The sequence below is a fragment of the Schistocerca serialis genome, chromosome 1, assembly GCF_023864345.2.
Source record: "Schistocerca serialis cubense isolate TAMUIC-IGC-003099 chromosome 1, iqSchSeri2.2, whole genome shotgun sequence".
In the NCBI taxonomy this organism is placed as follows: Eukaryota; Metazoa; Arthropoda; class Insecta; order Orthoptera; family Acrididae; genus Schistocerca; species Schistocerca serialis.
This window is the reverse complement of record NC_064638.1, coordinates 1,094,698,946-1,094,725,097: the sequence shown is the minus strand read 5'-3', so window position 1 is coordinate 1,094,725,097 and position 26,152 is coordinate 1,094,698,946. Positions and strand designations below refer to the sequence as shown.

General features: G+C 38.9%; 1 protein-coding gene across 3 annotated transcripts in view; it reads left to right on the top strand.

Moving 5' to 3' along the window:
- LOC126416208 (small integral membrane protein 14) overlaps positions 1-24,844 on the top strand; it is an 89,595-nt gene extending 64,751 nt beyond the window's left edge. The window contains exons 2-6 of one of the 3 annotated variants that reach the window (XM_050083818.1): positions 1,790-1,849; positions 15,261-15,373; positions 16,946-16,994; positions 20,902-21,038; positions 24,381-24,844. In XM_050083818.1, the coding sequence (XP_049939775.1) occupies positions 15,299-15,373; positions 16,946-16,994; positions 20,902-21,038; positions 24,381-24,425 (306 nt within the window). In that variant the 5' untranslated portion in view covers positions 1,790-1,849; positions 15,261-15,298 and the 3' untranslated portion in view covers positions 24,426-24,844. Of the gene's footprint in view, positions 1-1,789; positions 1,850-14,977; positions 15,142-15,260; positions 15,374-16,945; positions 16,995-20,901; positions 21,039-24,380 lie in introns of those variants that run through there. The other 2 variants (XM_050083801.1, XM_050083810.1) reach the window with 2 other exon arrangements.
- Positions 24,845-26,152: the final 1,308 nt, after the last annotated feature.

Here is a 26,152-nt window from a genome sequence, read left to right as displayed (position 1 = left end):
GAAGTAAACAATTAATTATATTTATGCAGGTTATCAGTAGAAGGAATTCCAAAAACACAAACATTGTGAAGTTTGGCCATTACACTTATTGCTGTCTTACACATGCCAGCTTAGAATAAATCAAATAAACCTATATCGAAGTATCTCATATTATCTTCTCATTTATCTAATTTCAGTTTTTACGTGTTGGTTTTTCTGAATAAGAAACTGTGATGATAAAACAATACCATTTTCAATGGTCAGGCAATACGTCAGCTTAGCGCAAAATTTTTTAAAACAGTTACTTAAAGGGAAGTTGTGTTCGCATTCCGGATAATTTCCTGCATTTCGTTATTTTTTACTTTTATCTTTGTCTAATTGCTTCTGTATATACAAAAACTAGTAGGGAATCTACAGAAACAGCTCGTCAAAAATGGGTTGTTTGCCACACCGTACACATCATTACATCTTACTGTTTACAATGAGGAAACTGATGAGATTTATTTGAAGTTGGTGACGCTCTTATAATATTATAAACTGTTTGCTACGTTTTACATTTAATGCATATCAACAAGATGCCATCATCTTTGAAATTTGTTGGCGTGGAGAAATTGTATTTTAACGTGTGTATATGTGCATACCGTGCATGCTGCCCTGTACTTGACAATTACACAACGTTTTATTTTCATGTATCAAAATTTTCTTCATTTGGTAAAAATTTCATACTTGACCGTTTTGATGGGAACAAATAGGGTTTATCACAGATTCTTTCTTGTGCACATGTGTTGATGGTAACATTGCTCTTATGCCTGGTTATTTGTGGAATGTGAAGAAAACCTAAAACTAGATGACAAGACTGACACTTCGACCCTAGCTAAAATTCACTTTGTGGCTATTTAAATGAAAAGATATCAGTGATTTGTTCTTGTGTACATGTGTTAAACATTCAGTTGCATATATTAGAAATTAAAATAGCTTTCTTTTAACGTGCAACGAGATGTCCGTTCTGTGAAAGTGGCTATTCTCTTCTCACACTGCAGGTTCTCGTTTCTATGGAATTTATTTATTTATTCTTTGGTCATGGACTCTAGCTTATAATTTTCAGTGAGAGCACTGTGTGTGTCTTATAATTGTATTAGCAGAAAGACTAAGATAGATGTAATATCTACCATTTCACATTACTTATAATGTATATGCATAAATGTAAATATGTGTACAACGAAGATAATGGATAGTATTCTTTGCAAACACATAAAAGGATATTACATATTTCCTGTTACTATGTAACACCGACATTTAGTTTCATTTTTAATACTCACACATACTGTATGCACATTTCTCTTGAGATACATATTTAAATGACATATGAAAAATTTTATTCTCTTTTCTTCCATTATTTATTATTCCTTAACTGACTTGGGTACCTTGTTAACAAACCCTTTGCCTGCTTCATTTGCAGCAGTCATTGTCAATTTGAGATTTCGTTGTCTTGTGTAATAATTTTCGTTTCCTCTTGTTTATGGTCAAGTATGTTTTTATTTAGGAAGTGTTTATCACCACATGATATACAGGGTGGTCCATTGATCGTGACAGGGCCAAATATCTCACTAAATAAGCGTCAAACGAAAAAACAACAAAGCGGAACTTGTCTAGCTTGAAGGGTTGGCCCGCTAGATGGTGTTGCCATAGGTCAAACGGATATCAACTGCGTTTTTTTTAAATAGGAACCCCCATTTTTTATTACATATTCGTGTAGTACCTAAAGTAATATGAATGTTTTAGTTGGACCACTTTTTTCGCTTTGTTTTAGATGGCGCTGTAATAGTCACAAATATATGGCTCACAATTTTAGACGAACGGTTCGTAACAGGTAGGTGTTTTAAATTAAAATACAGAATGTAGGTACGTTTGAACATTTTATTTCGGTTGTTCCAATGTGGTACATGTACCTTTGTACATTTCTGAGAACGCATGCTGTTACACTGTGATTACCAGTAAATACCACATTAATGCAAAAAATGCTCAAAATGATGTCCGTCAACCTCAACGCATTTGGCAGTAGATGTAAAGATATTCCTCTCAATAGTAAGTAGTTCGCCTTCTGTAATGTTCCCACATGCATTGACAATGCGCTGACGCATGTTGTAAGGTTCAAATGGTTCAAATGGCTCTCAGCACTATGGGACTTAACATCTGATATCATCAGTCCCCTAGAACTTAGAACTACGTAAGCCTAACTAACATACGAACATCACACACATCTATGCCTGAGGCAGGATTCGAACCTGCGACCGTAGTGGTCTCGCGGTTCCAGACTGAAGTGCCTAGAACCGCTCGGCCACATGGGACGGCATGTTGTGAGGTGTTTTTGGTGGATCATGATAGCAAATATCCTTCAACTTTCCCCACAGAAAGAAATCCGGGGACGTCGGATCCAGTGAACGTGCGGGCCATGGTGACAACCAATCCACCTGTCATGAAATACGCTATTCAATACAGCTTCAACCGCACGCGAGCTATATGCCGGACATCCATCATGTTAGAAGTACATCACCATTCTGTCATTCAGTGAAACATCTTGTAGTAACATCGGTAGAACATTACGTAGGAAATCAGCATACGAGGGCCGTTCAGAAAGTAACCTCCGGTTGATTTGAAAAAATACATCAAGTTAAATAAAAATATTTTAATATATACATCTTACAACTACATCTTTGCACTATTTTTCTACATAGTCTCCATAGCGATTGAGGCACTTATCGTATCTCTTCACAAGCTTTGAAATTCCTTCTGCATAAAAATCACCCGCTTGTGCCTGGAGCCAGCCTGTGACCGCATCTTTGAGCTCTTCGTTGTCATCAAACCGCTGTGACCCGAGCCATTTCTTCAAATGCATGAAGAGGTGATAATCACTTGGCGCCAGGTCTGGGCTGTAAGGTGGATGGTTGATAACGTCCCACTTGAAGGACTCAAGAAGGGCCGTTGTTCTCCGAGCAGAGTGAGGACGGGCGTTATCGTGCAAAAAAACGATACCGGAAGTCAGCATACCACGACGTTTGTTCTGTATAGCCCGTCGTAACTTTTTTATTGTTTCACAGTACACGTCTTGATTAATGGTCGTACCACGTTCCATGAATTTAACCAACAACACCCCTTTGGCATCCCAAAACACCGTTGCCATCAGTTTTCTGGCAGAAAAATCTTGCGAGGCTTTTCTTGGTTTGGTAGGCGAATTTGAATGTGCCCACATCTTTGATTGTTCTTTTGTCTCAGGGTTCACGTACTTAATCCAGGTTTCGTCACCGGTCACGATTCTGTTTAACAATGGTTCTCCTTCGTCCTCATAACGTGACAGAAAGTCTAATGCAGAGGCCATTCTTTGAGTTTTGTGGTGGTCAGTAAGAATTTTGGGCACCCATCGTGCACAGAACTTACGGTAACCCAATCTTGCTGTCACTATCTCGTACAAGAGAGTCTTAGAAATCTGTGGAAAACCAGTAGACAACTCCGACATTGAGAAACGTCGATTTTCACGAACTTTTGCATCAACTGTCTGAACGAGTTCGTCAGTCACCAATGATGGTCTACCACTCCTCTCTTCATCATGAACGTTTTCTCGTCCACTTTTAAATAAACGTACCCATTCACGGACAACTCCTTCACTCATAACTCTTGGTCCGTACACGGCACAAAGCTCACGATGGATAGCTGCTGCAGAATATCCTTTGGCTGTAAAAAACCTTATGACAGCACGCACTTCACATTTGGCGGGGTTTTCTATTGCAGCACACATTTCAGACTGCCACAAAAACTAAACTAGCGCAGGTACGACGTTCACTCGACCACGGCTTGATGCCGACTGACCTGTTGAGTGCGTGAACGCACAGATGGCGTCGCTACTCCCCCCACAACCCGCAATGTGACCAATCGGAGGTTACTTTCTGAACCACCCTCGTACATTGCAGCATTAAGATTGCTATCGATAAAATGGGGGCAATTATCCGTCCTCCCATAATGCTGTACCATACATTAACCCGCCAAGGTCGCTGATGTTCCACTTGTCGCACCCATCGTGGATTTTCCGTTGCCTAATAGTGCATATTATGCCGGTTTACGTTACCGCTGTTGGGGAATGACGCTTCGTCGCTAAATAGAACGTCCCGTAATTTCTCTTGTGCCCAGTGGCAGAACTGTACACGACGTTCAAAGTCGTCCCCATGCAATTCCTGGTGCATAGAAATATGGTACGGGTGCAATCGATGTTGATGTAGCATTCTCGACACCGACGTTTTTGAGATTACCGATTCTCGCGCAATTTGTCTGCTACTGATGAGCGGATTAGCCGCGACAGCAGCTAAAACACCTACTTAGCCATCATCATTTGTTGCAGGTCGTTGTTGACGTTTCACACGTGGCTGAACAATTCCAGTTTCCTTAAATAACGTAAATATCCGGCGAACGGCCCGGACACTTGGATAATGCCGTCCAGGATACTGAGCAGCGTACATAGCACACGCCTGTTGGGCATTTTGGTCACAATAACCATACATCAACACGATATCGACCTTTTCCGCAATTGGTAAACGGTCCATTTTAACACGGGTAATGTATCACGAAGCAAATACTGTCCGCACTGGCGGAATGTTGCGTTATACCACGTACTTATACGTTTGTGACTATTGCAGCACCAGGGGACCATCATAAATCGTAATGATTTCAGTATGATACGTTTCCCTCTGGAATTTATACTACAAGAGAAAGGTGTGGGATATTACTACTATGTAAACTTGTCCCATTACATCACGGAAAACAAAAAATATTGATTATTATGGCGTAATGTAAAGGGCAATAGAAAAGTTCAAAGGCGACAAACAAGAACAAAAAACGTAGATAAATGAAATTAATAGTCTAATTTGCATATTCACGTAATTATGAGTTTACCGTCTATTAATATCATGAGGCACGATACATCAAGTCGCTCATGCGACTGCCGACGTCATAGTTCGAATGTAATTGACAGGTCAACCTAATGTGATTCTTACGTAAAATAAACAAAAGGAATGAAAAGAATTGATTGGTAACTCGATCTCAGGGCGGTTCTCCTTAGTGATGTTGAATAAGTAACGAAAGAACACGCCGACGTGTTCAGTCGTTTTACCCTCGAACAGTTCTTAGCCAATCCTTTCACTATGGCCTCTGATAAGAAAGATGCAAATATTCATGCAAAGCTATGGTTGTTGTGATGGATATTATTAGGTTTGACTGCAATTAAATTCCTCTTACACATGTCAAAAAACTCGTATGCTTTATTTAAAGACAAGGTACATAGAAATGTGTGTTTACTCTGTAACAGCAGCATTCCCCACAGCATGGCAAGAAGAAATAAAGTGCCATATCATTTGTTTTGCAGCAAAAGATATTCAGATTTCGTTTCCATCTGACCTCTTCAGCAAAAGTCTCTGACCAAACGATTTGATTATGATTTTAACTACAAACTTATTTTTACATAGAAAACCAACAACTTACATTCACAATCTAGCAGAGTATTAATATGTTTCTATTGGTATTTTTCGTCCCAGTCTTCGCACAGTCACAAAGTCACATGAGGGCAATGTATATATGTATTTCATGGGTAGCATATACAATGTTATAAGTATCTTTGACTAAAAGTGTCATTTCTCTTCATCTCATTATTTATTTTTTGTGTTCTCTCCTCTACTATACTGTACTAATTCTTTCTATGTAAGGTCCAAATTTTATTGAGCTATGTTACTTGGCAGTGACACAATACGCAAAAGTTAGGTCATCCTTAAGTTCTGCATACAAGTGTGTTATGGTGCGTAAATGCTTACTTGTATGAATGTCTGATATTTTTGCTATAAACTGCACTGCTCTTTTCTGAATTTGAAATATTCTTTTTAAGAACTTTTGTTGTTTTGTGCATTAGAAAATTTTTATGTATTTATTTATTTACATCTGTGTGCTCCCCAAGTCAAATGCTTATCTATAATACTTCCTAAGAGTTTAGTGTGCTTACTTCTTTGCCCTCTATTTATTTTAATATTTACATTTTACATTTCACTCTGTTTTGTTTGAAACACTACATATATTGTTTTAGACTGATATATAAAAAGTTTGTTTTCTTTTAGATATTCTTTGCATTTTCAATGTTCAGGAGTGCTTCCATTTCAAGCTTCCTCATTATGATAGGTTGGTTTCGTTTGTCCATCAATGTACTTTCATCCTGGGCCATGCCATGCCAAGTGGACTAGAGGTTCCCGTATGACCATCATGGATTTTGACTGAGTTTTGTATGAACATTCGCACATGTTCCCAGTAAACAATGGAAAAGTTTCATGATCATTAATTCAATACTTCCAAAGAAGTAGTCGTTTGTTTGACCCCTCACAGCACAACTATCAACAGTGCGCCCATTAGTTTTCAGATGGAATGTCTCTGGCAATATGTTCTTGAAAGAAACAAAACTAGTCCATCTTGTGCATCCTTTTGCGCTCTCTTAAACGAAATAATAAGAAAAAATTCCTGAGTAGCTTTTATACGGATAATTTGAAGCAAAGACGCCTGAAAAAATAGACATTCGAAAAAAATGTGAACGTTAGGTTTTGTACATCTCCAGAAGTAACTGCGGGATAAACCTGAAACTTTTCACGTAGTAACTTACCAATACAAAATCATAGAACATAAAATTTCTTCTCCTGGTGCTTTCCAGTAGCTTACAAATGGAGGGCAAAGATGACACTTTATCTAAAAACGCCAGAAATGTCTATGTTTGGACCATTTTTACAAAAATGTGTATTCTGCTTACTCTTTTAAGCCACTTTCATTAGGAAGACCATTTAAAACTTAGACTTGTTTTTGCACTGCCAAGCATATAAGGCCCTAAAAAACAACAAGGTGGAGGTGCATTGAAAACTGACTGATTATACTGCTGGTACTCAAATCTTTTATTGTGATCTACAATTGCTTTGTACTCCCTGAGTAAGGTAATATCAAAAGTCTTGATGCATAGGAAGTGACATAACCCTTTACGACCTGAAGAATTTTAAAAAAATTATTTCACTTCCGAATGCTTCTTCTTATTTGTTTAGCTTCAAATGTTACTACAAAAACAAGAAAAAAAAATCCAGAGTTCAAAGTTTTGAGAGGGGGCAGCGTCACGACCGTCAGAGTCAGATAAATACTAAAACAAAGTACTTTAGAGAACACAAAATTTATTATCCTTGCAAAAATGTGCAGTATTTGATTTTCAGATTCAACCTTTGTTGTAGCTGTTTTAAATGCAAATTTGTCTTCTTGATTTTTAATTGGGAGAAACATGAAAGTCCTTAAAACATGCCTTGTCCTGCAATAGGCACAAATATACATTACATTTTTCGCTGTGACTTTTGCATGGCTTGTATCTGCAAGTATGTTGTGCTATAGTTCAATTCTTTTATCTTGGCGGCTCGCGCATGCCCGCCCAGACGCGGGAGATTGCTGCGTTGCCAGTTGCACACGACGCACGCGCCAAGAGAAGCAGCGCCATAGTATAGCATAGTTCGCAAGCTTACGTTTAGGGGGGAGCGCGCAGTTCATGAAGTAAAGCCACCACGGCCGCATTAACCCTTTCGCTGCTACAGAGACGTGCTCCCCGCATTTCGCGCTGTACGCGATTTTGTCACTGCACTGCTCGCCTGTGCTGACACATGGTGTTCCGACTGCTTTGACACACTTATCATTCGATTCCACAAAAACTATTTGGCCCAAAAATTAGATTTTTACACATTTTATTGACTGATACCTTCCCCCCATAAATGACTTAATTTTGTTTCGATGTTCAACGCAGTTATTATGCAGCATTAAATATAGTAAACCATTGCACGAAATTTTGAAGAGTTTGCAGAGGTCCATAGCGTATACTTCCCGTGTGGTCGATTTTAGTTGCCACAATGTTGCGAATGAAATATTGACAAGATACCTAAATTTCATATAAAATTTACTGTATAACAATATCTCATTTAATTTAAGTACCACATAGGTGTCGTATTTAATATTGAGAAATATTTCGTCTTTTGCGACTGTAACAAAAGTTTTATTTACACCATGCACGTTTCTCTTTATTTTAAAGCACTTCAATCAATCAAAAGGAAGTAGACAAAATACATTAAACAAAACTGTGTACTTACAAAAACATTAGAACTTGAATATACCGTCTATCAGTGAAGTGCTCTGAGCTATGTCTAATATAATTTTTGTGTGTGGTACACACAAACAGCATTTATTTGCTAAAACACTGATCAGCTGACACAAACGTTGAATATTGTGTTACCGCAGCACAGAACTACGATAGGTGACTTGGCAATGGAGGAGACAAAATACTGTCCACTGAAGATGCTTCAAAAGAGAGAAACGCGTCTGGTCTAAATACACTCCTGGAAATTGAAATAAGAACACCGTGAATTCATTGTCCCAGGAAGGGGAAACTTTATTGACACATTCCTGGGGTCAGATACATCACATGATCACACTGACAGAACCACAGGCACATAGACACAGGCAACAGAGCATGCACAATGTCGGCACTAGTACAGTGTATATCCACCTTTCGCAGCAATGCAGGCTGCTATTCTCCCATGGAGACGATCGTAGAGATGCTGGATGTAGTCCTGTGGAACGGCTTGCCATGCCATTTCCACCTGGCGCCTCAGTTGGACCAGCGTTCGTGCTGGACGTGCAGACCGCGTGAGACGACGCTTCATCCAGTCCCAAACATGCTCAATGGGGGACAGATCCGGAGATCTTGCTGGCCAGGGTAGTTGACTTACACCTTCTAGAGCACGTTGGGTGGCACGGGATGCATGCGGACGTGCATTGTCCTGTTGGAACAGCAAGTTCCCTTGCCGGTCTAGGAATGGTAGAACGATGGGTTCGATGACGGTTTGGATGTACCGTGCACTATTCAGTGTCCCCTCGACGATCACCAGTGGTGTACGGCCAGTGTAGGAGATCGCTCCCCACACCATGATGCCGGGTGTTGGCCCTGTGTGCCTCGGTCGTATGCAGTCCTGATTGTGGCGCTCACCTGGACGGTGCCAAACACGCATACGACCATCATTGGCACCAAGGCAGAAGCGACTCTCATCGCTGAAGATGACACGTCTCCATTCGTCCCTCCATTCACGCCTGTCGCGACACCACTGGAGGCGGGCTGCACGATGTTGGGGCGTGAGCGGAAGACGGCCTAACGGTGTGCGGGACCGTAGCCCAGCTTCATGGAGACGGTTGCGAATGGTCCTCGCCGATACCCCAGGAGCAACAGTGTCCCTAATTTGCTGGGAAGTGGCGGTGCGGTCCCCTACGGCACTGCGTAGGATCCTACGGTCTTGGCGTGCATCCGTGCGTCGCTGCGGTCCGGTCCCAGGTCGACGGGCACGTGCACCTTCCGCCGACTACTGGCGACAACATCGATGTACTGTGGAAACCTCACGCCCCACGTGTTGAGCAATTCGGCGGTACGTCCACCCGACCTCCCGCGTGCCCACTATACGCCCTCGCTCAAAGTCCGTCAACTGCACATACGGTTCACGTCCACGCTGTCGCGGCATGCTACCAGTGTTAAAGACTGCGATGGAGCTCCGTATGCCACGGCAAACTGGCTGACACTGACGGCGGCGGTGCACAAATGCTGCACAGCTAGCGCCATTCGACGGCCAACACCGCGGTTCCTGGTGTGTCCGCTGTGCCGTGCGTGCGATCATTGCTTGTACAGCCCTCTCGCAGTGTCCGGAGCAAGTATGATGGGTCTGACACACCGGTGTCAATGTGTTCTTTTTTCCATTTCCAGGAGTGTAAGTCGCTTATTACAGTTGCAGAAGAGGAATATAAAATAAAGCCAAACGCGCCCGGTGTAAATAAAACTTTTATTACAGTCGCGAAAGACGGAATATTTCTCAATATTACATACGACACCTATGTGGTACTTAAATTAAATGAGATATTGTTATACAGTAAATTTTATATGAAATTTAGGTATATTGTCCACATTTCATTCTCAATATTGTGGCAATTAAAATCGACCATACGGGAAGTATACGCTATGGACTTTTACCTCTGCAAACTCTTCAAAATTTCGTGCAATGGTTTACTATATTTAATGCTGCATAATAACTGCGTTGAACATCGAAACAAAATTAAGTCATTTATGGGGGGAAGGTATCAATCAAGAAGGCGTGTAAAAATCAAATTTTTGGGTCAAATAGTTTTTGTGAAATCGAATGATAAGTGTGTCAAAGCAGTGGGAACACCGTGTGTCTGCACAGGCGAGCAGTGCAGTGCAGTGATGACAAAATCGCACACAGCGCGGAATGCTGGGAGCATGTGTCTGCAGCAGCGAAAGGGTTAATGAAGAGACAATGCATTAGAAATTTCAAAAAATTGCATTCAAACGAATAAAATTCGTGAATTGTGAATTAAGACACTTTGATACTGTTTCTAAATAAAGAAAATATTAAGCACCGCACAAGGTTTGAACTCGTTACCTTTCGCTTACTAACCCAACGCCCTAACCATTCCGCTAATGCAACTCATTGTAAATCAAAACTCCACGAGATACAATACAACTCCAGGAGGACTCTAACAACACGTCACACAAAATACTGACAAACACTGTTGGTATGACTATGAATTACTCACATTTCGAAGTACAATAGGAAATAAACAACTATCGCTGTTCTTTATTGCGAAAAAGCGGTTCGTGAGATTGATACAAACACCTTTCCTTGCTATCGCCTGAATTAGGAGTCTTATTGCTTGTTTGGTTTAATTAATTAATAGAATATAAAGCAACTGGCACAAAGAATGCTTTTTCCAAACTTTCTATAAAAGAAAGTCTGCTATCAAGACATTGCTTTTGTTCTATTAATTTATTTATGGCTGAACGTCTAAAACTGAAGACACTCGTCCGTGCTCTGCTCTGCAGTCGAGATCTGGCAACGTCGTTCTCTGTTCATTGGCTGACTGTGTTTTGTGACGTCAGATGCGCAGAACGAACCTAAACTCGGCCGCCAACATAAACGACGCGCACTTTAGAATACCATTAGGACTTGGAAAATGTTAATATCAATCATAGCACTTATCACTACATGTAAGCTTAGAAGGTGGATTAAAGAATTTAGCCCCTTTGGCTGCAGGAAATTCATCGTCACCCTGGTCAATCTCATTGTCATTTAACACTCTTCTATCCACTGGTGGAAGTGCAAGCAGTCCTTTTCATAGCTAGAAACATGTAATAATGTCAAATAATGTTTGTGCAAACATAAATTAATTTGTTATTGAAAATTATCCCTTACCTCAATTCGAAGATGTCAGATTTGAGTACTAGCGGTATATAGGCCCATTTTGAATACTCCACCTTATCATTGTTTTTTAGGGTTTTATATGCTTGCATTGCAAAAGCAAATCTAGTTTTTAGGTGGTTTAGAACATGGTCTTCCTAATGAAAAAGAATTAAAGGATTTTGCAGAAGACTTTTTTGTAAAAGTGGATCAAAAATAGAAATAATTGTTTTTTACAAAAAAAAGTCATCTTTGCCTTCAATGTGTAATTTATTGGAAAGCAGTTGAAGAATAGAGTTTTGTATTTTAAGACCTTGATTTGATAGGTTTATATGTGCAAGGTTTACCCCACAGTTACTTTCAGAGATATACAGGGTGACTTTTTCCACCATGAACAAACTCTGGGGACTGATTGATGAGAGGACATGGAACAAAAAAAGTCGAATGAACTTACGTCCGAAAATTTGTGGTTTCCATGCTAGAGACCATTTATTCAATCATACATTGTCAGAGAGACTACAATATAATACACACTGTACCAAGCAGCCACAGTTACAGTATGTGCTGAAAATGGTTTCCATGCACCTCAGTGCATGCATGTACACCAAGCAACATGTTCTATCTCACATGATCACATCATTCAGGCTGCATCCTAACAGTGTCATAGGCAGCATAAATACACCACTCCAGTGTCTCCACATCTGGAATGGGCTCTGTATACACAATACTTTTCAGGTGGCCCCATAAACAGGAATCGCATGGGTTGAGATCTGGTGAGCAAACAGATCATGCAACTGGACCCCCTCGTCAAATCCATCAACCAGGGAAGACACGGTTGACATGCATTCAGATGTTAACGGTGAAGTGGGCTGGAGTACCATCGTGTAGGATTCACATAACCCTTCAAATCATTGATAGGTCCTCTTCCTGCTGAGGAGGCAAAGTCACCCACAAGAAACGCCAATAGTTCGGCGTGTTAGGCGACGTGGAAAGAAGACTGGTCACAAAATACAGTTGTCAGTTATCCCGGCTCACACATTCCATCTGCATCAATGCTGATGATTTCCTGTCATCCTGCCATGGGGGTTCTGCATACTATCCCACAGCTAACTGTTATGAAAGTTGAAGACACCACTCTACATATAGGTGGCCTCATCTGTGAATAGGATGGATGACACAAATCATGGAATCATGGTTGCCTGGTGAAGAAACCAGTGATAAAACTGCTCCCAATGTGGAAAGTCTGTCGCTAGTTAGCCCTGCACAAGCCGTAAGTGTAATAAAAATTGTCATGTAGGATGTTCTGCATGGTCGTCTGGCTTACCCTGTTCTGGTGGGCCAACTGCCTGGTACTGGAATGGTGATTACCTTCCACAGTGTTAATCACATTTTCCTCCAAGACTGGTGTCTAAACATTGTGGGTATGTCCCTCATGATTTCCTGCACCCTGAAACGATCCTGTCTCAGACAAACAGAAAAACACTGTTGCAAACATTGATTGCTGTGGTTGCTGTTGGCGGGGATGGGTCTCCTGATACAACCTTGCTGCCCTCCGCCCATTGCCAGTTGCTTTCCCTTAAGTAAACACCATATCGGCAAGCTCTCGATTCAAATACGGAACCATTGTGTACTATGTTCTATCACATCCACTACAAGGTGAGTCAGCAAGAGAAGTGAATCGGACACAACATAGGGCGCTCGAGCATGATGTATGAGGAACAGTGCCATCCTCTAGGAGGAAACCATGCTGACTGTAACTATGGCTACATGGTACAGCGCATAATAGACTGCCGTCTCTGTAACAAAGTACAACTGAATAAATGTTCTCTAGCATGGAAATCATGCATTTCCAGACATAAGCTCATTAGAACTTTTTTTGTTCCTTACTCTCTCATCGATCAATCCCTAGAGTTTGTACATGGCGGAAAAAAATCATACTGTATAAAGCTAAACTTCACATTGTCTTGTTGTTTAGGGCCGTATATACTTGCAATGCAAAACCAACTATAGTTTTTAGGTGGATTAGGACATGATCTTTCTAATTAAAACAGTTTAAAAGAGTTTGCCGAAGACTCTTTTTTGTAAAAGTGGCCCAAAAACAGCCCTCTTTGGCGTTTTTAAAAGAGTCATCTTTGCTCTCAGTTTGAAAATTATTGGAAAGCAGTAGGTGAATGAAATTTTATATTCTAAGACCTTGTATTGGTAAGTTATAGCATGCAAATTTTCAGGTGTATCCTGCAATTACTTTCAGAAACATAAAAAACTTAACTTCGTATTTTCTCCGAGGGTCTGTTTTTTTGGGCGACTTTGTTTCAAAATCTCCACATGCACGCTACTCCGCAAATCCTCTTTTTATTATTATTTCGAATAACAGAGCGCAACAAGTTGTGCGAAATGGCCTAGTATTGTTTCTTTCGAGAAAATGTTGCCTGAGATGGTATGTCTGAAAGTTGCCGAAAACTAACGGTGCACTATTGACAACTGCGCTACGGAGCCAAACAAATAACTAAACAGTTTTTGATGTTGCTGAGCAACAGTAACAATAATTTTTAAATCAACACACCGTCCTTTGGTTGTATTGCTGTTTATTTAATTACGACCTGGGTTTCAGCCTTTTACGCCATTTTCAAGTCACTGAGTTTATGCAATTAACATATACTGCAGGGCATCAAGCTCAAAATTGGCCATAAATTAAGAAAAATATTCGCTCCCCACAAAATTCCATGACATACACTCAGTCACTTGAAAATGGCATAAAAGGCCGAACCTGGGTCGTAATTAAATAGACAACAGTACAGTCAAATGACGGTGTGCTCATTTACAAACAAATGACTATCGTGCTTGGATATTTATTTAAGCTGGCTAGGTCGCATAAAAAGTCATACAGCAGGTGAAGAATGACATCATTGATCACGAAGTTTCAGAATTATTCCCGTTTCTGGAATCAAAGTGCAAAGACAGCACAAGGACAAACGCGTTACCAGCTGTTCACATAACATGAGATGACAGCCCACTGAGACAGTGTCATATCATGTTACACGTACAACTGGTAAAGATCTTGTTCTTGCGTTACGCTAGAACTTGGACACCTGAAGATAGAAATAATTCCGAAACGCGTCACGCATATTTTGTGATCAATGAAGTCATTCTTCGCCTGTTGTAAAATTTTTATCCATTGTGGGTGACGAACTGCGACTGTGATTTAAAATGGCGATTTAACCGCCTAATTTTTATTGACGTAGCCACATCAACTGCATATTTACTTATTTACTAGAATGGTCGCTAGCCTCCCACGTTATTTTATGCCACACCCTTGTAAAGTGACTATATTTCCAGAAGTATTGAATTAGTGATCGTGAAACTTCACCAATTTTCATTGGAAACAAGTGAGAATGTTCACACAAAATTTCATCAAATTGTGTGATGGTCATGCAGGAACTTCTCATTTGGCGTGGGATGACCTCCTCAGTAACTTTCAAAACAACGTCGGTGACTGATATACATCAAGGCGTTGATGCGCACGCTAAAAAGATAGCCGCTTTCCGAATGCGATCACCCACAACTGCATTGCTTACGAATTGAAGACGAGGCTACAGTGCAACACTTGCGCAGCTGGCCATATCACCGCAAACAACAAACTCGCTAATCAGTACCATTGCGTGATTGGCTGTCAGGCCGACCAATGACGGAAGATTACCAGTAGAGCTCTCCACTCTGACGGGAGAAGAATTGTTTTGTAAATAATTATTATTAGGTAACGAGATTACAGTAGATATATACCTACACGATCTTGAAATGCAATAAATATTCGTGTGCATACACCTGAGAGGTGAGTGTCTTTGATACTCTGCTGTTAAGTTGTTTTGTGAACAGTCTGTTCAGTACACGTATGACAGTTTTTTTGACAACCAGATCTACAGCTGGTATTTGTTGTTGCGGTTGTTTCAGCATTTTCGGAAGAAACTCGAAAAACCTTTGCTAGTGCAATGTCAGACGACGGTGCCGATCTTTGCGAATGCTTATGCAGCCATGAATTAGCGATGAGGCGCCTGCTGTCACTGGTAAGTCCTGAATCATTATTTCTGCCACGAATAATATGTGACACTTACGGGTAATTGTAAAAGAGACGATGCAAATCACCCATTCCATATGTTTACCTCCTAAATTAGTTATTCTAACCTCGAAGTTATTTGATGTAGTTCACTCGTTTGGTAGCGTATTGCTTGTGAAATTATTCATGCCAGGAAAAAATTCATCAAATCCCTGAAGGTTATGTTATTTCCTCGTTCATTATAGTAATTTACAAAATAAAAGTGCAGATGATTTAAAGGACAAGTAAAGATATATTTTGAAATATATAATTGAACAGGCATACTGTTATGACGACACATAAGTAAAGAATGCAGTTGCTGTTACGTTCGTTTTTGTCAGGATGCCTGCCATTTAATTATTTCACGAAACATTTTTCGATGTGCAATAGTAACTGGTCCTGTCACTTGAGTTACAGTATTAATGACACATAAAAAACTTTTTTTCGTGTAATAACAAAATAATGTAACATTGGCTTCCAGTGAAAGTTGAAACAGTTCTAGCTTTGCTGTGTAATAATTGTGATGACTTTAATGCCGTCAACTGTGTTTTTAATAGGTGGTCAGTCTTATTTATGGTAACAGCTTATATGCATTATTACTGTGCCCAGATGTGTAAAATGAGTAGCGTCTGTGTTTTTCAGATGAGAATTTAGAATTAGTACATATTTTATTAAAGTCATAACCAACTACATTGCAGGCCTACAGGCTTATCATTATGCTTGTATTTGAACCATTGTTGATAATGTCTGTGATTTCTCTATTGCTCAGCTGGCCAAAGTTATTGATGACTGCCTTTCATACAATTAACAGTGCCTTTATTTATTTTTATCTTTATGATTATCGCAAGGGATATACACCTTGACATGGAATTGTTTGCCTCTTACAAGACTGCCCTCATCACAAATGCATGTGTAAAGTTAGACTAATATATAATTTTTAAATGCTCTTGGCAACAGCTTGTGCTTAAAATTCATCATAAAAACCGTTAATTGTTTGTACAAACCATGTTGCTTATATATCTAACTTTGCTTAGATTCTTTACAAATCGCTATAAGAAATGTGGTTGCAGGTCATGATATTGTAATTGTGAAGTGCTTATGATTCTGTATCCTCATTTTTTATACATTTCATTGTATACACTTATATTTTTAAGTGTATTTGACTCTGCAAAAGTTTCAAGAAACATGTAGAAAATAGATTATACTTACATCTCTGTATACAAGCAAACATTAATAAGAAAAGTCATTTAGCTGTTAAAAGCAGATATGCAGTTTCTCTTGGTATTGTGGCTTAGCCTTAATTTATGTGTACATGTTCATTTTTAGCAAATTTTAGTTATTTTAAAATTCCTAATGTAATTTTTCATATTTATTTCACCAGTTTTTGGTTGAGGTATCACATGTAGCATCTTGACAGTAAAGCTGTTTTCTCAAGATGTCATCATAGTTTGCATATTAAACTGTCATTGTGGAGAGTTAATATGCTTTGCTAAATATTGCCATTTAAATTTCATTTTGTATTTAAAAACATGTTTGGTTACAGCTGCGGCAGTCGCAGGCGTACTGTACGGACAATGAATGCTTTCAAGAATGTAAGTTTAAAAGAGATTTTGTGGCCTCTCTTGAGATGCATGTAGCATAATGAAATTTCAAAGTTAATGAGTTTTCTTTTATGAAATGTAATTTTCCAAAAAAGATAAGTAGATCCACAAATAATTAACAATTTCCTTGTATATATATGAAGATTCCTGACCTTTGTCATCAAGTTTAAAATAAATTATGTATATCAAGACAGTGAGGTGCAAAGAAGGCGAGAGTACGAATAGATTCAAATAAAGCTCATTTAAAAGTTATTATCAAACTCATGTACATCTACATCCATACACTTAGGATGTCTGGGGAACTATAGCAGTCATTATTGCTCAACTGGAATGTGTTAATGTTTACTGAGAAGATCAATGGTTCAAGAATTGAACCTGGGGAACACACACTAAATAATTCACCACGCTGATTTTATTGTTTCACCTGCATGTGTTAGGGCGACTCCTTGTTGTGTTACATAAGTAGGATTTTGTTCAAGCTAATTGTTTGTCTTTGATGTCATAGCATGGGAGTTTTTGCACTGATGTGGTGTACACAGTCAAAAGCTTGAGCGAGAGCACAGAAAATGCCTGCAGGATACCTTCTAAAGTTCAGTTCACTTAGAATTTCTTTTGTGAGACTGAATATTGCTCTCTCTATGGAGGGCCCTTTGCGAATACCAAACTAGAAACTTGCAAGTAAGCCATTTTGTGTTAGGTGTTCATATAGCCTGGTGTACATTATTCCCTCCGATATTTTTGAAAGAACTGGCAGCAGAGAGGTACCAATAATTAGATATCGCATGTCTCACTGCTTTTGTGTATTGACATTATTGTAGCATGTTTCAGTCTAGTAGAAAATACCCCAATGGTTGGATAAATAGCACGATTTGTTACTGTTGAAGTCAGCACATAATTTTAGTGTCCCGGTAGATATTCCGGCATACCCAGAAGAGCTGGTGCTTTTTAGGGATATGACAATTTACATAATTTCATGCCACTGACAGCCTAAACATTTGATCAGGATTTCTTTGGTGATAGATTTTTCAATAAGAATCTATTATGGTAGTCACCAGACACTTCACTAAGTGTCTGTTTCTCATTCAGTGTCTCTCTCTGTGAACAATGCTATACTTCAATTTATGCCTTATTTCCTTCAGGAATTTCTTTAGAGAGACAGTATACAAAAAAAAGGGTCCCTCAGACCATGAACTGTTGTACAAAGTACGTATTTCTATGGGTTAATGCAAGAACAACCAGCGTCAAAAAATGGTATTTGTGGGAATTGAGCATTGAAATTTAGAGAAAAGTTTCAGTGCCATTAGTGCTGTTAATAGTTTATTTCGCAGTTTCATATTTGACACTTAAAAAGTATGATCAAGAATGTTATTACTTGTGCTGTCTGAAAATTCTGTGGTACTTTTCTTCATTAGAATTTGTCTGACATTGGTTGTTTTTGTACTGAATTAGTTTCAATAACTTTTAGACATTGGTTTTTTATATTATATTTATTAATTACAAAATACACCCATTTTACTGTTTTAGGCAATACAACAAAATTGGGTATTTGTACAATTAAAATTGGTGGATGTTGCAATATTGGAAGGCATTATCCATATAGAATCATCACTATGTGTATCAGTCCATAGTAGAGAAAGATTAACAACTCTTAAAAACTCAGATAAATTGCAATTTTCACACTGTAACATTATTCATCATCACTTTCATCTTGTAAATAGTCTACACAGTCTGCTGGACGACATGTAACAGAGTCGTACGCATAGCTAAGTCAGAATATAAGTATTTCTTTTTTGTTTATGACTTTGAATAATGACTACAGTAAGGAGGAAGCATAGCTTTGTGATTCATAATTCTGCTTCTTTCGGCATATGTTTTTGTTTTCCATGTCTTCCTCCACTCTTTTTTTTGTGAGAAATGCCAAAATTACTAGTATGTTTCTTTTCAACAGTTACTCGAATTTTCATTAAGGTTAAAGCTAGTGTGTTTGGTTAGATTGTCTGGCACACCTAGATTGTTTCCCCACTAGATTTTTGCAAGAAGTATTTTCTTGATAAGTGGAAACTAACTGCTGGTACCTACTGCATTTCCTTCTCTCAAGCACACATTTTTCTTTGGGTATTTTAGTATACAGAACATACTATTTGTTGATTTTATGTCTAGCTCAATAGGTTATAAAACTCCATAAAAATATTTTCCTCGTCTTGTTCATTAAATTTCTCAAAGCATTTTCTTCAACATTTACATGTCTGTTTCAATCTCTTACCTGGCTGTTGTTCTGCCGTTGTCAAAATGTGTTGCTCCCCTTGTATCCTGGCTGGTTTTTTAATATTATGAGTCCATTTTGTTGGGTCAGGTTTTTACTTTCTTGTGCAGTTCTTCCTTTGAAAACTTTGCCCTGATGCTCCATCAGGTGGTAGCTTATCCTTAGCATTGCCATTAGTTTCAGTAACACACAGTTTTCTCTCAAACTGTGAACCAGTAGAACTAGCAGTTCAAGGTGCAGTTACATTGTTCAGGTGTTTTGCATTTGACACTGGCTTCAATTCCTTTCTTTTTTTAGATTAGTTGCGTCACTTTCAGATGCAGAGCTTGCAGACATATCAGTAGTGGTAGCTTCGTGTGTGCCGTGTTCTTCAAAACTATCGCCAGAAAAATCAAGACCTTTGAAAGAAGTAATTTTCAAATCAGATATCCTGAGAACTGCGCGAACTCACAATTTTTCTCATAAGAAATTGAAAATTTTGTGTGTAACTACAGTGCTTCTTAAAGAATGTCTGCTAAAATAGCAAAATACATCTTCCTCACCACAAAAACATGTTTTCACAATATTTACCATTAGTGTAATGTAAGTCAGGCATTAAACAGTGACAAGCTGAAGTCAAGGAATAAATAGTGGCAAGTCAAATTCATGTAACTGAGCACATTTTCATGTTTGATTAATCTAAGTTAAGATTGGCTGTTTAAGCAATGAAGAACTCAGAAGATCCTTCACCGATGGAAACATTGGTTATTGTTGCATGAAATACTTCCATGCTTACAGTATGACACTGGTTTTCCAGAAGCTGTGTTCTGTGGAAATTAGACTTTGGTTATTCTCACATATAAAACTTGGTAACTTTCTTAGCCGATTATGCAAACTAAGTTACACTGTTATCAATCTGAAGATTTATTTGAACACAGTTCATTACTATGAATGGTCCTGTCGGTGGAGCTAGGCCTACAAACTGACTTTCCCAGCAAGTTATCGGGGTACCTATAGTTCACTATAAGATTCCAAACCACGATGTAACTCGGCATTTATGTATCTCAAATTCATAAAAAATTGACGTTACTTGTCCTTGCATTAAGCCTCAAATTCATCCAGTGCTTGATCAACTAGTCTTTTAAACTTGAGTCACAGTTCCTTTACATGCTCCCAAGCAGAGTCACATGTTTTGAGGCCTTTTTGACGCTGCTCCCCCATTACTCCACTCGTATATCTTTTTATTTAGTTTTAGTTTCCCTTTACAGTTCAGTAATTGTTGCTGTATTTGCCTCGTGGTCATTTCTGCAGTTTCAGTTCAGACATCTTCAAAGTGGTCAGGTCTGTTTGTTGCCATTAGAGTTACTATATTTCCATCTTATGTGTACTTCTGGATTGCCTTTTCTCCAGTGACATTTATAACCAGAGGGCATGGCTTCTGAATTTGACTTATCATTGAGGGAACATTAAATTTGACATTTCAAATGTCCTGTAATATGAGGCACATTATAAATGTACTGTATCACATAATACTACAAATCAAAGCACAAATTTACAAGCCCACGATGATGATGACCATATAATCTATTTGACAATATTTGGGTATAATATATCCTGACACCAAACATTACATACTATTTTACTCTTTTTTTTCAGTACCTGGTGGACCACCAACAAATTCAAATAGCTTTATGATGATGCTTGTCCTCTGGATTGCTGTAGCAGTGATATTGTTCACACTACGACCAAATTCACTTCGAAGCCAAGTTGAGAAGCCTAAAAACAATGATTCTGTGAGTATCAGGTACAGTTTTAATTTGGGAATTAGTGAATAGCCATGAATTTTTTTGTAATGCATATCCCCTTTTCTCAGTCTATAGATCTGGAGGATTTGCAGCAAATTTCAGAATTTTTATAAATATATATGTTATAGTTTCAACTTAGATTATATGAAACATTTAAACATTCGTTACCTAGCACACCATTCGTTTCATAGCAGGGAAGTGGAATATACTGGTTCTACAACCCTCCTGTCATGGCATTCTGTGCCCCTACAGCCCACAATCGCTACAGCATTAGTCAAGAAAAAGTGTGCATTGTAGTGATATCAATGTAATTTATTTATACACATCACAGACTATTTTAGAATAACTGTTAATTGACTTATGTATTGTCCCAAATATTATGTTTTTAAGATTCAACAGACTGGAGCTAACAGTCTGCCACTTCCTAGTAGCAATCATAATGTTTTGTTTGTACATCTCTTGCCTCCAGTGCCCAATTATATGGATCACAAATAGCAAGAACCACAGAATTGTGAGAGTGTGTTATTACTAGGGACAAAAATTTAGTAACATCAGTGAATATAAAGAGAACACGAGTCATTAGGATGTGGGAACTGAATGTATTTTTAAGACAAGTTTATAGTCGTTTTGGTTGGTGGACCATGTTGGGGTGGGGAATGTGTTGGGTGGGGTAGGAAGAGGGGTTGGGGATAGATAGCTAGCAGCTTGGAGGAAGGCAGCAGGTTTGCTGGCTGAGAATGTGGGAGGCAGGGATACAGGCTAGGCATGTGATATGTGGATTCAGGGACCTGTGAGGTGCAGTGCACAATGAAAATGACATGGAAGTGTGGACTGGGTGGAGGTGACAGGACAGAGGAAGATAAGACTGTTGGCTACAGTGTGTTGGGACAGTGGGTTGACGGCGATTGAAACTCCGATAAACCTCTTGGCCTCAATCTCTAACTGTCTGTCCCTCCGCCCTCTATTGAACAGTTTCCCCTTCCCCTGATCCATCATTCCCTCCCAATACATGACTGTTCTTCCAAATAGTGTTAGGAGAGGTATGGCTCAGAAATAGTTAAAGTTTAATTGGAGCTTTTTATTGGGAAAAATGAGGAATTGTGTGAAATCAATGAGTTGCACTTGAAACTATAATACTATTGAATTTTTATCCAACTGTTATGAAGAGGAAGGACACTCAAGCAGTTAAAAACATGAAGGGGAGGGAGGGCAATTGTCCCTCAAACACAGTGGTATATATAAAAGCTCAAGTTAACTGAGACATCTCTCTCTTAAAGTGCCTCCAATTTAAAAATAGCCAGTTTGTAATTGACATATGTGAGTGTAAGTCAAATGAAAACCTTGAATTTGTAATAACAGATTGAAATTTCGCGCCGTTATCCTGCAAGTTGGTAAGACCACTACAAACAGCATGCCGAATGGCCTGTAGGTGGCAGCATAGTGCAGATGCACACATACCATTGCAGTATCAGCATAAAGATGGCCGCCCCAGTTGCGACTTGCACCAGGGAAGAGTTGTGACTCCACAGAACATTGCAGCAGTTTGAAGCCATAGTGAAGGAGAACCGCCGAGTGACACTGAATGACATTGCAGCATGTTTACAGATTAGTTACGGGTCAGCACACCACATTGTGCATGATGTGCTCCAGTTTCACAAAGCATCTGCAAGATGGGTGCCACGGCAGCTGACTCCTGAAATGAGAGGACGAATTGATGCTTATGAAGAACTTCTTCAGCGCTTTGAACGAGAAGGTGACGGCTTCATTGCAGGAATCGTTACTGGGGACAGAACCATCAGAAGGGAATGTTATGCTGACTCCCTTTTGGGACAAAAAAGGCATCATTTTGGAGCATTACATGCCTAGAGGGACCACTGTCACGAGTGCATCATACAAAGATCTCCTAAAAAATAATCTGCGGCCTGCAATCAAATCAAAGCAACGTAGATTGCTGTCAGCAGGTGTCCCTTTCCAACATGAAAATGCAGGGGCCCCACACTGCCTGTACAGCAGTTGCAACAATCACAGACCTGCATTTTGAGTGTCTTCCTCATCCATCATACTCACCAGACCTTGCCCCATATGTTTGGACAACTCAAAAACGCAATGGGAGGAAAGAAGTTCTGTTCTGATGAAGAAGTATGCCATGTGGTGCACTTTGTAAGTGCTGGAGGACTTGCATTGAGCGTGGGGGAGATTATGTTGAAAAGTGATACAGCTTTGTACCACTTGTGCACAATAAATAATATTTTTTTTAAATATTTAAGGTTTTCATTTGACTCATCCTCGTATTTTGATTTTTGGACAATTCAAACATGTTTTCCTTCTTTATTGATTTTTATAATGGACCAGCCAGCCAAGTCTTAGTTAATGACGGCAGTAGAATTCTGATCAAATGTAACCCTTTTAAGAAGAGACAAATATTTAATGAAAAGTTGCAATTTGAAGGACATTCAGTTTTAAAGGGAATTATGTCAGTTTCAAACAAATTCCACAAAAAATGTGTGTCTGTAGGTAATACAGCTTGTCTCGTATGTACACAGATTACTGAAATAGGGCAAGGAGAAAACCAAGGGGTGTGAATGTAATTCTTTAGGAATATTCACTTGGGATGCAAACTGTCAAAAGCTCCAGAAAAGATTTGAAGTAAATAAATCAAATTAAACAGTTAAAAAAATCAATTTTTGACAAAATAATTTAATTGGGTAGATAAAAAAAATCTACTAACCAATTGGCGACAGAACACACACATAAAAGGGGTAGTAATTAGGCAAGCTTTCGGAGCCAGTCGCTCCTTCTTCAGGCAGAAAGGTTTAAGGGGAAGGAAGAGGGTTGAAGGGAAAGGACTGAAGAGGTCAGGAAAAGGGTTAGAAGAAGAAGAAGAAGAAGAAGAAGAAGGAAACACACACACACACACACACACACACACACACACACACACACACAGAACTGCAGGTCGGGGTAGACTTACTGCACAAGATGCAAAGGAAAGACAGATACAAGTATCTAGACAAATTGAAACCACTGAAGGTCCACAAGATGAATTAAAAAGCAGGCATGTGTGCAGTTATGAAAGGCTGATGTCAGTGAACACATAAGCTGATAATGCTCACACTATTTCTGTGATTCTCACTCAGACCTCGCAACTATAGTGCACACTCCTACCTGCGAGTCTATTTCCACTGATCTTCAGTTACTGTGAGCTACATAGACAATGTTTAAATGGATCAGTTATGTAAATACTTTTAATTTTATTCTTGATTATTGAATTAATGTAAAATTTTCATACTTTGAAATGAAAAGGTAATGCACTTGTTTCACTCTTTCCAGGACCCCACAGGAAGTCCACCAACTCCACCTCCAACAACTAACTGAAAAATAGATCTGAGTTATATGCTATCTCCTTTTTTGAGAACTAATATTTATCTGAATGAAAAGATCTGATTGTAGCTTTACTTTGTATTGTTTCATATACAATTTGTATTTGCAAGATGGAGTTGATGTACTCCATTGTTCCAGCACTGAAAGACATGATTTTTCTTTGCACAGATGATAAAACATACTTAACTAGGAAGTTTAATTTTAATAATTTTCACTTTTGAAGTTTATTAATGTGCAACATCATGTTGTGTATTGGATTTCTGAAATATATATCTGTTGTTAAAATATTAACATTGTAAAATATTTTATAAATTCAGTTACATCATTTATAAAGTGCAGGTGTTGTAACATTTAATGTATAAACCTGTGTAAATTACTCAAAGTAAATAAAAATGAGTTTAATGGTGCTACTACTCAGTTTCACACTTTTTCAGGTGATCTTTACCTTTATTACTAAGAGATGAAGCTAGTTTTATCTATTGAACGGGTTGTCGGAAAAGAGGAAATTTAGTTTTCTGCAGTTTTTAGACTAATGATTGGGGCACCAGTGACGTAGTTGTATTCCACCTATGCCCCCCCCCCCCCCATGACCCTAATTTACTCCCACTTCTTGCAGACTCCTCCTTCCTGTATCCCCTCCCATTCCCCAGAGGAGTTCACAGCTGCCACTTCACCTGTACACTAGCTGCGTCAACCTCCCAAGCGTCAAGCCTCCTACATGCGTTATGTGGGTGTATATTTGTACTCTCTCTGTCTAAAAACTACAGATTCTTTTAGTCTTGTTTGTGTCTCTATTGACAACTCAGTGCCTGTAATGTTAAATGAAATGTTGGTTGTTTTTGTGTATCACCTTGATATTGTACAGCTTAATACTGCAACCCGTTCATTCACTTATAAAAGGTGTTTGAGAAAAGCAATGATACTGATTTTTTTTTCATTTACCATTATTTTTATTTTTTCGAACAACAATGTTATCCTCTTCAAAGTAGTTCCCTTCACCAGCTGTACAAGGGCAGAGTCGTCTTTTCAAGTCTTGGTGGCAGTACTGAAAGACTTCAAGTGGTAGGGTCTTTAACATGTCAGTCACATTCTTTTGAATGTTCTTCAGAGTCCCAAAATGATGTCCTTTTAAGACATTTTTCAACTTGGAAAAAGAGTGTCAGATCAGGTGAATAAGGGGGCTGTGGAACAACAGGAATGCATTTTTGAAGTAAAAAATTCCATGATGGAAGTGGCCGTTTGACAAGGGGCTTTGTCATGCAGCATCCACATGTCTGCAATGTCCAGTCTTTCTTTATTCACCCTTTTCATGAACCTTTCAAGGACATCTTTGTAAAACAGTTGGTTGACACTTTGCCATGGAGGAACAGATTCCTTATGCACAATATTCCCAATGTCAAAAAAGCAAATCACATCATTTTAATCTGATTTATTGATTCGAGCTTTTTCTTTTTGGTCAATGAAATGTCTTATTGTGTCACTCCTAGAATTGCCACTTTGTGTAAGGACAAAAGTCCTGGATTCACCACCTGTGATCACACGACTGAACCATTAGAGGTCACTGAAATACTCTCAAGAAGGTCAGCTCATACGTTACTTTGATTGTCCTTCTGCTTGGTTGTGAGGTTTTTCGGTACCATTTTGACACAAACCTTTCACATATGCAAAACTTTGGTCAAAAGTTGGTGTACGGTGGAAGTTCTACAGATAACCCACCATCC